The 11,856-nt window shown below is 51.4% G+C and overlaps 1 protein-coding gene across 1 annotated transcript in view; it reads left to right on the top strand.

Annotated features, from left to right (window-relative positions):
• LOC102017083 (angiopoietin-4) overlaps positions 1 to 7,410 on the top strand; it is a 42,075-nt gene extending 34,665 nt beyond the window's left edge. The window contains exons 4-9 of the mRNA XM_013510010.1: positions 92 to 237; positions 299 to 405; positions 2,468 to 2,569; positions 4,147 to 4,313; positions 6,148 to 6,278; positions 7,024 to 7,410. Coding sequence (XP_013365464.1) covers positions 92 to 237; positions 299 to 405; positions 2,468 to 2,569; positions 4,147 to 4,313; positions 6,148 to 6,278; positions 7,024 to 7,184 — 814 coding nt within the window. The 3' untranslated portion in view covers positions 7,185 to 7,410. The remainder of the gene's footprint in view (positions 1 to 91; positions 238 to 298; positions 406 to 2,467; positions 2,570 to 4,146; positions 4,314 to 6,147; positions 6,279 to 7,023) is intronic.
• The last annotated feature ends 4,446 nt before the right edge of the window (positions 7,411 to 11,856 follow it).

Below are 11,856 nucleotides of genomic sequence, written 5' to 3'. Positions count from 1 at the left end.
GGTGTAAATCAGCCACCTCCCATGCCCCTGTGCCCTGCTCACAACAGACCACCCACATCAGAGCCCTCACCATGCTGTTCCCTCTGCCCAGACCACCACCCCTTCTCCTGCTTGGGGCCCAGCCCATGATCACCTCCTCTAGCAGACCTACTCCAGCCTGGCTCATCTTCTCATCCCTGCACCTCCTCACTCGGGACCCGCACACAGGAGAACAGGAGGCAGGGAGCCCACCCTGTCGTTTCTGGCTTTTTCCTCATCTCCTCATGACTTTCACTTTATCCCATTGCTGCCTCCACAGGTGCAGATGAGCACGTGTTCCAGGACTGTGAAGACATCTGCAGGTCTGGAGTCAATCAGGATGGCGTCTACACCATCCGCATACCCAACCTGAACAAGACCAAGAGGGTGAGGAGGACCCTAGCAAGTAGAGACCGTGGGTATCGGTGGGTGGTGAGCCAAGGATTTTCCAGACACACCCTCACTGGCATCGAGATTTTTCTGGTATCTCAGATGCCAGAGAAGTAAGGGCGCCTTCCAGAGCCCCCATCCAGGCAGAGGTCAGAACTTGAAGCATTGCAGAAGGCCCCCAGGTAGAAGTGCAGAGTAATTAAACCCTGAAATTCCCAGTTCTCACCACATGGGGTTTATGTGCAGTTGAAGGCAGGAATTGAGGCCATAGTCCATGCAGGACGTTAATGACTGTGGCCCTTGGAGACACCGCCATCTTCAGGGAGCGGTTCCTAAAGGGGCTGAGCTTACAGGTCCAGTAAGCTCAGGAGTTGGAGGAGAGGTGGGTGACAGGGCTTGAGGCAGCAAGGGAAAGGAAGCAGCTGCCCAGCAGTCCTGCTCCACAATTCCCTCTGCACTTTCCTTTCCTCCTTCTGAGTGTGTCAAGGAGAGGCTCCATTTGTCTCCAGAGTGTCTTTCACATTTCTCTCACATCTGCTAAATGGCCCTTTTAACAGAGAGATCAGTGGAGGGCCCTGGGTTGGCAAAACTTTCTCACTAGAATTTCATATTTTGCTTTCACTGTATTTATTTTCATAATCATGTAATTAAAGGTGTTACTGCTTTTCCATTTATGGTACTGATAAGACTTCTTGTAAAATACCTTTCAATGACCTTAATTATATGGAAAGACACCAGTTTTGCTTTGTTTTGTTTTGTTTTGTTTTGTTTTGTTTTGTTTTATTTTGTTTTTGTGAGACAGTGTCTCACTTTGTAGCCCAGGTTGGCTTCAAACCCATGGCGACCCTCCTGCGTCAGCCTCCCAAGTGCTGGGATTATAGATATGTGCCACCACATCTGGCTCAGGACACCATTTTTTAAAGTAAATGTGTTTTGTAAAAATTAAGGAAATGGAGCTATGGTGGAATTCGGGAAGGTATAAATAGCTGAGATTTGGGAGACACAAGAGCTGGCCGGAAGGAAAGAGATATGGGCTCAGCCCTTAGCTTTACTTTGAAACAAGCTCTTCCCCTCTTGCTGCACACCCCTGCACACCCTGCTGCCCACACTACAGGTGTCCTGCTTCCTTCCCTTAGCTGACTTTCCCTTCCTCAGAGGCCCTACTTCTCCTGTTTCCCTCTCCCAGTAAAATGCTATTCCATTCCTCTGTTTCTGGCAGACATGCCATCATTCCAAGCCATGTTGAGGAGCCACTCCATCCACGAAGATTTTTTTGTACTCCTCCTTGCATCCACCCAAACGTTCACAATCAGTTGTCTTCCTGCCGTATCATAGCTTCCTCCAGACCAAGCCATCCTGAAGCCTGACTTGTCTCTGATTCATCAGTAATTCCTCCAGGCACCAAGTCTGCGTTCACTGAATATTGAACATGAACTGACTGGATGGGAAAATCGTGTGTGAACAGAAGTTAGGTTGAAAACTGTAGTTGTGTTAGATGCTAAGCTCTTTTAGAGAAAGGATCCTTTTTGTCTCACCCATGTGAGCATCCTCAGAGCTTTGAACAGAGCCACACACATAGTAGGTGCTCAGCAAACTGCTGCACCCTGACAGATAGCACTAACAGCATTTCCTGCTTCTACACGGTGGCTAAGCCCTTTATCCCCATCCACATTTAATCCTTCCAGCAACCCTGCAATAGTAAGGAGTGGGAAGCCTCCATTCATGTCTCTCCCAGTGTGTGCAGGGCTCCCTTCTAAACAGTCACATGACCCATCTCATTTAACTGTCACAGTAATGAGGAGAAACTGTGGCACAAAGAGGTTAGATGTGAACACCTCCATTTTACAAGTGAGGAGAAGGCAGCTGTGGGAGATATCACCGGCTGCCACTTTAGGAAATGATGATGATGGATGGGGCGTGGGGGCCTGGATCTTTCTCATGACCTTGACCAGTGTTTGTTCTGAGGGAGAGGGGGCCCATCAGCCAAGTCACCTTGTGCTGCCCTGGCCCTGACTCCTGGCTGTGTCCAGGAGATTCCAGCTGCTCTCCCTTTTGCCAGGTGTTCTGTGTGATGGACACCGATGGAGGAGCCTGGACTGTTATCCAGCGCCGTGAGAATGGCACAGTGAATTTCCAGCGGAACTGGCAGGACTACAAGCAGGTGACACTGCTGGCCTGGGGTGGGGCTTTGTACCCCTAAAGCCTGGTGCTGCTGCTGGGGTGTTGGCAGGGGGAGGGGAGCTGGTTCACTGTCACCCCTTCCCAGAAAAAGAAATCAACACACCTAAGCCACCTACCCTCAAACAGATCTGCCCAGTGTCCACGCTCTTCCCAGGACTCCTCACCGTAAATATGAACCTCTTTTTGTAATTTGTGACATACATCCTAGGAATGAAATTTTAACTTTTGTTTTGCTTTTTAGAAAGCATACATTGCTAAGGTTTTTTTAAAAGAAAAAAAGAATACTAAGGAGGTAACCAAAAAAGAAATGTCACCCACACCCCTAGCTACATTCTTTAAACAAATTTATTTCTCCTTTTAAACATCTGTAACCACATTTGCAGGACAAATTCTATAATTTAAAATCGATTGTTCAAAGAACCCATGCCTCTTTCAAGATGAGCTATACTACATGATTGCCTTCCAATGTTTGTTTGTTTGTTTGTGGCAGGGTCTCACTATGTAGTGGACGCTGGCCTTAAACTCACTAAGTAACCCAGGCTGGCCTTGAACTTGCAGTGATCATCCTGCCTCAGCCTCCCAAGTGCTGGCACTACCAGCATATGCCACCATACTCAGGGGCCTTCTAATTTTTTTAAATTAAATGTTGAGTACAGGATTTTTTCACAAGATGGTTTAAGTGGTCTTAATCTTTTCAAAAGTAAAAGAAGTAGAAAAGATAACCACAAGGACATAGAGTAATACTATTAATTCTGTCTACTTGCTATTCCATTTGATAAATACCTATATCAAATTAAGTGATGGACGTTTTTGAACCAAACAAGTTTTTAAAAATCATTAAAAATGTAAAGAGAAATAGGTAGTTCAGACGTAGAAATACACAAAGGAAAGCTGTATGTCCACACTTAGGATTGGCACCTTATTCTGTAAACGGGGAGCACCCCTGTCACTGGTGCTGAATCAGTGCTCTGCCCAGAGCTTTGGTTTCTTGTTCCTGACGCTGGTGAAAAGACCCTCCCGGTACTCTTAGCTTTTCACACATTTTTATATTGCTGAAATTTTCAATGCCAGCCCTGTCCTTGAACAAAGTCTATTCTATCATTTATGTAACTGATTAAAATCTTTATTATTTTTTTACTAGGGTTAACAAACATGCAGCTAAGTGCACAAACACTAAGTGCAAGCCTCAGCGAATTTCACATACGAGTTCAGCCTGGGACCCTCTGAAAACTAGACATACAAACCTTCCGCACCGTACAACCCCGCTTGTCTCCTCCCACTCAACAGCCCCCTAAATATTTTTATATTCTCTTTTCTATCGCCACAGTTTAGTTTTGCCTGTTTCTAAACTTTGGAGAAATGTGATTACTTTAAATGTGCTTTTACATTTACAAATGTGTTCGTCTTTTTCCTGGGAGGTGGGGGTCTCCCACATCCAGACAGTGACCCAGTGGTTTGGGGTATGCGGCCTCAGAGCCTGGCCCAGGCCCCTTGCTCAACAAGGGACATACCTTCCCCCAGGCACTCAGCCCGCCCTGTCCTCTACCCACCCCATAGGGCTTCGGCCACCCGGCTGGGGAGCACTGGCTGGGCAACGAGGCGGTGCACCAGCTCACCAGCAGCGCAAAGTACTCTCTGCGCTTGGAGATGGAAGACTGGGACGGCAACACGAGCCAAGCCAACTTCAAGCATTTCCAGCTGGGCAGCAAGGAGGAGTTTTACAAGTGGGTTGGGGCCCTGGTGGTGGGTGGGCTGGGGTCCCTGGTGGATAGGCTGGGTTCCCAGGCTAGAGCCTCCAGAGTCTGCACCAAAGGTCAATCCCAGGGCATCTCCACTTGTTACCATCTGTCCCCTATTTGGGCCCACGTCACGAGATCTGGAGGTGACTGGTTAGCACTCAGCACATCTTGACCACGGGATGGGGTGGAGAGGATGTCGCTGATGCCACCATCCCAGAGCAGGAAGGGGCCATCCCAGGGCAGTCACCCCTGGTCAGTCACTTCCAGAGACCCAGAAAGGAGAAGTGACATGTGCAGTCTGTGCTGTGCCCTGGGGTGAGATGGAAGTGTCCCTGGGCTGGGAGACAGGAGGCCAGGACCCTTTCTGACACTGCGGCAGTTCTCACTGGATAAATCAAGGTCAAGTTGCTCTGAAGCTCTGTGCTTCCAAAGTAGAATGGGCTTGGATATGAGGATGCTGCAAAATCTTCATATTTCCCTGCTCCTTCCACAGTCTGGTGTTTGGTGTGTTTAGGGAAAGAAATGAGCATTTTCTGAGCACCCAGTGTGTTCCAGACTCTCTGAGGTGGGCCTTACTGCACCTACTTTAGTAAAATGATTCTCAGGCACTGAACTTAAGTCATCTGGCTAAAGTGACACATTAGGTAGGACTTGAACTCATTCCACACCATACTGTTGAATCTCTGAGAAACTCTCTGATTCTGATATGTTTCTGTTCCCTTGGGTTGCATCAGAGGCATCTCCCAGGCCCTGCCCTGGGGACCAGCGCTTCCTTGAGCTGCCCTGGCCACATCTATAGTCCATTCACCTCCACTCCATGGGACCTCAACTTCTCCCAACCATCTCCCACTCCTGTGCCAGGCTGAGCCCCTCCTGCCAGGCTTGGCCACACCCCGGGGGTCAAGCAACAGTGAGCACTAAGTGTGCCCAGAGCCACGGCCTGCACACTCGGCATGCTGGGGCCACCAAGCCACACAATGAGTAAGGTCGCTGTCAGTATTTCTGTGTTTGCCACGTGCACAGATGCAGAGACTGAGGCTCGGGGAGGTGAGGCGGTCTTCCCAAGGCCATGCAGCCTCTGAGTGGCAGAGCTGGGGTTTGAAGCCCAGCTGATGGCCGGCAGCACTGGGCAGCCTTGGCTGTGCCTGCCAGCACCCCAGACTCTGGTCAAAGAATATAACTCCCCCTCCCTGGCTGCCTGCTGATGTGCATGTCACAGGGTTGGGGTTCCCCAGGTGTAGATCAGTGTGGGCTGCTGTGGTCAGGGAGGGCTTCCGAGAGGAGGAAAGAGGACATGAGTAGGTGTCACAGGGCCAGGGTGCAGGATACTGAGTGGGTGAGGAAACCCATGAGGGTCCCCAATCAGGCCACATTGGGCAGGAATCTCCCTCTGACCCTCTGTGGTCCAGAGTCCTTGGGCAGGTTCTTGTGCTCTTGAGATCCCCTCTCTTCATATGGAAAGGGTGTTGTGAGGCTGAGATAAGATGGAGGCAACCCCTGCAAAGGGCTTTGGGCAATGCCTGCATCCTGGTAGAGGTGCCAGAACTGTCAGCCGCTGTCCTCATTCTGGTCATTGTGACTCCTCCACCAGACCCAATCAATGAGATGAAGAGAGGCAGCACACATCTCATGGTGCTTTGTCCATGAGGAGTAGCAGGAGGAGGAGGATCTGGAGGAAAATGGCCAGGCTGAGGTCTTTCTCCAAGTACAACAGCAGGGAAACCCTATCTGGGACAGTGTCCCCAGTGGAGGCCCCTCCTCAACATGGCCACAACCTGACTGTACTTCTCTCCCATCACCACCTCTGGGTGTCCATCAGGATTTTTGTGAATGGGTACAGTGGTGAAATGCCACAGCTGGGTAACGTGATCCTGTGGAACAACACCTTTAGCACCCATGATGCAGACCATGACAACTGCGGCTGCAATTGTGCACAGATTATGTCTGGAGGTGAGTTAGGGTCAGAGGTAAGTTCCCCATCAGGGTCCTAAGGTCCCCTTCAGGGCATCCCTCCTCCTAACCCAGAGGTCAAGGCACGGCCAGGGGACAGCTCCCCACCAACTCCGGGGCTGGGGCAGAGGTCAGAGAGAGGGATTTGGGATGAGTCAGAGACAGAGCAGGAAGGACAGAGAAGGAGAGACCTGAGCCACAGAGACAGGGACAGATGGGGCAGAGAGAGACAGAGGCTGAGAGAAATGAGAGCAGTGGAGACAGAGCTGCACTGGGCAGGGAAGGCAGAGAGAGAGCTGGAGAGGAAGTGCAGCCCTGGGCACGGCCAGGAGAGGACTCTTCATGGAGACAGAGACATAGAAGAGACCAAGACCAGAGACAGACAGCCAGCAGGGAAGGATGTCCTCGGCCAGAGAGGCACACAGCATTATACACACACACAAAGACCATCAAGAGGAAAAGACTCACAGAGACAGACAGAGGCCACCAGATATACACAGGAAGTGACCCAGAGCTCTGAGGAAGCAGAAAAGATCAGAGGTCACTGAGGAAGGGACACAGGACACAGAGGAGTCAGGAGAAGGAAGGGAGGTGCAGAGGGGTCTGGTGAGGTGGCCAGAGCCCTCTGCTGCCCTTTAGAGGCCCTGCCTGAGCAGAAGGTCTGTTGTCCCCCCATCCTCCTCCCCAGCCAGCCAGTTCCCCAAGGCAGCAGCAGCCCTGATTAGTCCTTGTGCCCCTTTCACAGGGTGGTGGTTTGATTCCTGTGGTGGCTCCAACCTCAATGGCATCTACTACCCAGCTGGCCAGCACTTGCACAAGATCAACGGCATCCGCTGGAACTTCTTCCGCGGCACCACGTACTCGCTTCGCGCCACCCGCATGATGATGCGGCCCCTGCACAGCTAGCCAGTGCTGCGCAGAAGCTGGGCTGTGCAGGAGCTGGACTTTGACATCCCAGCATCCCAGATTCAGCACAGAACACAGTGCCTGAGGCTCATCCTGACACCCTGGGACATCTGAGCCAGCCTTCCCTGCCCCAAGTCTAGAAGAGTCACCTGCCTCCCTGCTCCCCTGGACATGTGATATCATGGGGATGGTGTCCCTTTCTCCATACTACATACCCCTCATTCTTGTTCCCTCCTACCTCCTCCAGGGACTCCCTCCACCTTGAGGTCACCGTGCCTGAATAGCTGCTGACTAAACTTGGCTCCCAGAAGGAATCTCTGGTGTGACTGCAGGTCTTGGGAGAGGAGGGTGTGCACACAGGAAGCTGCCCTAAGCAGGCCAGACTCCATGACTTGTAGGGGGGACAACACCCTATACTTCCCAGCCTTGAAACCCTCTTGCTTTTTCCATGCTGGAGGGGCTGCACTACCCCCTCGTGGTAACCATTCTCTCCTCTCCACCCCACTGCTCCTAGGCTCCAAAGCCTGGCGTCAGACCTGGTTCCTCCAGTGCTGCAGAAGCTAAGAGGGATTCATTTACCCCCAGCATACCCTAGCATGGGCTCCATTAGTGATAAGCAGAGCTCCTCTTTAAAATGCATATGAGATAACAGGTTAAATCAAAGGGAACAGGCAATCTTAACTGCAGGGTTTGTCAGAGCCTGAATGAGGCCACATACTTTGGGACTGTCCGCAAAAACACACCAGACTGGGTAGCTTTCTCCAAATCTATTTATTTGCAAGTGGACCCTTTTTGTCCCACCTGAGGGATGTGGAGGCCCTTGAGAAAATCTGGTCCTTAACTGTTAAAAAAGAAGAGCTTCAGACCCCACCTCCAGCCATACTCACCAGTTTGGCCACAAGGAGCACAGCAATGCAGCAGACAGCCTCTGAAACAACTAAAAAGGACTTGGGTCAAAAGAGACCTGAGGAAGCCCTAGGACCAAGTCCCTGTCTGTCTATGCACTGATACCTTCCAGGGCCCCTCTGGCCCCAGGAGCCACATCTCTGCCCACGTGGCAGCTACCAGGGCTCCTTGAAACGCCAGTCAACCAAGGCTCACGTCCAGGGACGGCTGGGTAGGACACCAACACCTGGTCCAGATACCCTTGTCCACAAGCTGGAGCCCTTGGCCTCTCCCTGAGTCAGCCCACTGTGCTGCTGTACTGGGTCTGCAGGGGGAAGCGGGCCTTTGTCGGGGGCTCTTCATGAGTTTCTCAGAGGCTGGGATCAGAGAGGAGTCCCAGCCAAGCGGCCACCATCTTGTCACTGTGTCCTTCCTCAGCCCTGATGAGGCCCCATAGCCGTTACAGGCCAACACGCAGGCCTGACAAGGCGCCTCCTGCCCTAGAGCCAGGAGGCCCTTGTCCTTAGCGGCGTGACTGCCCCAGACCCTGAGTCCCCTCTCACGTTGAGCAGACACAGCACAGACCTGCCTTGAGCCTTTCAAGGGAAGCAACACTTGTCCAGGCTTAGTGACATGGCTGCTACTGGTGACCCCTTAGGGAGGACGGGGAACATATCAAGGTGACCTTTCAGGCTTTCTGTTGCCCTGAAAGCTCAAGTTGCCTTACACAGCATTTGTGCAGAAGACCATTCTTTAGCACCTTCTGTGTGCAGCATGGCAACATAGGCAGGGCTTTGGAGCCAGAACTTAGGCCCATGGCTCAGCCTCAAGGCCTCGGGTGTCTGTAAAGTAGAGGTTGTGTTGCTCTGTCCTTGCTAGGTTACGGCAAGGAGAATGAGATCGTGTATGTAAACCTCTCAACAGAGTCTGGTACAAAGCAAGTGCCTAATAAATGTTGGCTCTAAAGAAGGCGAATGAGGGGAGAAAGGCATCCATAGCTTTTATTTGTATACGGCAGAGCTTCCAGGCTGGCTGTGTGCTGAGAGGAGACGGGCAAAGCTAGGAGCCCCGGGGCAAAGGCCCAAACCCCTGGCTGCACTACAGTTTCTAAAAAGGCTGGGAAGTTGTCTTAAGTTACCTCATACACCTGCTCTTAGATATTCATTCCACCCTCTTACCTTCCTCCCCTTCCATCAGGGCTCTCCAAGTAAAATTCTATCCGAAGGAATGGATTAGTTCACGTAACTGAAAAGCGTAGGGGAGGACTCAGGCATGGTTAGCTGTAGGCACTCAAATGATGTCCCTCTTCTCCTCCTGGCCTTGCCACCTCCTGTGTTATTTCATTCTAATGAGATGGTTCCAGCAGCTCAGGTTCATGTCCTCCCACTCAATATCCCCAGCCAGGGAGCTCTGCTGGCCTGGATGTTCCAGTAGCAGCGTCTCTCTCCAGTCAAAACGGGTGCAGTGTCCAGCACAAGATTCATCACTGTGGTTCTGACTGGCCATAGCTGGGTCACATGATCGCATCAGTGTCAGCCATACCCAAGGCCAGCCTGTCTGTCTGCAGGAAGCAGAAGCCGAAGCTGGCTGGCAGGAGAATGTTCACTCTCCTCCTCCTCCTCCCTGCCTCCCATCCCCTTTGTTCTTCTTTCCTTCTCTGCCTTTCTCCCCAGGGGCTTCCTGCCCCAAATCCAGACCCCTAGTGCCAGTTCATCCCCAGGTCACCTCAGAGCTATGACAAGGCCAGTTCACAATCCTGCCTCGGCCCCTCAAGTAGGACTTCTCTGAACCTGACTTTCCCATCTGTACAATAAAGATATGACTTCCAGCAGCCCTTCTGACAGATGCTGCTCATGACAGCCACTGACAAAGCCAGTCAGAAGACCCTGGGCAGAACAAGGCTTTATGGGGTAAGTTCAGGGTAGCTGTGGGCCCAGCTGTGTTTCCTGGGCACCACAGCTCACAGGAACTGGCTCTAGGATACTTGCATCTACATATACATTTCTACAAAATCCCTGTCATGTCTCTCCATTTTGTCAGTGAAGATATCAGGGCTCAGAGAGGGAAAGAGTTTCATCAAAGGCAGCTCAACCACGCACCACCTCCAGAACAGTTGCATATGAGCTGCCTCCTTCTAGAGCTCTCTGGAAGCATCTCCGTACTGACCACAGTAATGTTGAGGTAGTGTCCCCTCTGCTTGTATCAAGGGCTTAAGGGACATTCTGGAAAAGCCTCCAAGATCACTCTGTCTTTCACATTGGTGTCTGCTAGATCCCGATGGAGCCAGCCAAGAAGAATACATTGTTCCTGAGATCTCTGCCTGTCCCGGCGAAGCCATTTCCACACTGGGAAGAGATCAGTGCACACACCTCCGAGACAACAGCCACAGGCCAGGTGAAAGGCGGCCCTTTGAGGGGGTAGGGAACAGCCACCACTGAGATGGTTGTCTCTGTGCCTGCCAGACTTGACTGCTCCTTCCGGGTTCTCCTTCCTTTTGGTATCTGTGTTGATTTCACCTCACCCATTTTCAGTGGCAAAGCTAGCAGTGTTGCCTTGGCAACAGCAGCATGGGCACCTTTTGACAGAGCATCCCTTCAGACTCACAGGATCTGATTCACAGGGCCTGGTCCACACATTCTTTCACATATTTCCTCATTCCTTCATGTGTTCATTCATCTACATCACAATTATGTCTTGAGGATGTGCCTGGGTCCAGGTCTGGCTGGGTGACCAGGTGGAGGAGTGAACAAGATAGATGTCCACATCCCTGCACTCACAGAGCGAACCAGGCTTAAGGAGAAATGGAAAAAGGCAAATTAAAATTCACTAATAAAACCAAGGGAACATGTTAATTATCGTATTGCAAATGAAGGTAAAAGAGAATTACAGAAAGTCCAACTCAGAGTGATCAAGGAAGAACCTCTGAGGAGGCAGAGCTCAAACTGAGGACTAAACAGGTATTAAAGAGGAAGCCAGGTGAAGAGCTGCAGGAATAGCAGGCTCGCTAGAGGGGACAGCAAGCACAAAGGTGCTCTGGTGGCCATGAGCTTGGCTAGCGTGAGGAACCAGGTATGGCTGGAGCAGATGAGCAAGGAGGAGAGCGGTGGGAGCAGGTGCCTCCCAAGCACCTGTGTCAGGACAGATCCCCACCCTGATGCCGTCTGACAACTGGATGCAGCCACCTCTCTCCCTGACTCACTGTGAATCTGGGACAAAACATGGCAGTCAACCAGGCAGCAGGGTGAGAATAAAGGACACCAACTATCTGCCTCCTCCACACAAACTACATAGGTCATCTCACTGGACCCGAGTAGGTTCTCTTATGGCCCATTCTACAGATGCATAAACTGAGGTTCAGGGAAGTGAAATGCCTTGCCTGAGGTCACGCACTGAGTCATGTGCCTGTTTCAGTGCTCTGCTGTAGTTTTCAAAGTCTTGTGGCTTTATCTTTAAGCTTGAGTTTTGCATGCTGGAGCTTGTCCCTCTGCAGGGGGGCATGTGTGCTGCCTCCTGGGCACACCTTAGGGCCCCTGTTAGGAGGCCTGGAGTCTCCAAACTTCCTGTCCCACAACATGAGTGTGGAGCCTAGAGCTAGTCAATTCCCTCTCGGAACCTTGGTTCCCACTCCCCAGGCACCATGACACTGATTTTACTCAAATTTTGAACATTGGGGAAGATCTAGTCTACGTGGGAGGAAAGACCTCTATCAAGGAACTGCTTCACAGGTGAGACCACTGTCATTCTCAGTGTGGCCTGTCATTTTCTGTTTCTTGATCCTTTGTCTTTG

This window comes from Chinchilla lanigera, unplaced genomic scaffold, assembly GCF_000276665.1.
Source record: "Chinchilla lanigera isolate Chin_1 unplaced genomic scaffold, ChiLan1.0 scaffold00195, whole genome shotgun sequence".
NCBI classification, from domain to species: domain Eukaryota; kingdom Metazoa; phylum Chordata; class Mammalia; order Rodentia; family Chinchillidae; genus Chinchilla; species Chinchilla lanigera.
Note: the sequence above shows the minus strand (reverse complement) of the source record. Positions and strands in the feature narration are given on the sequence as shown.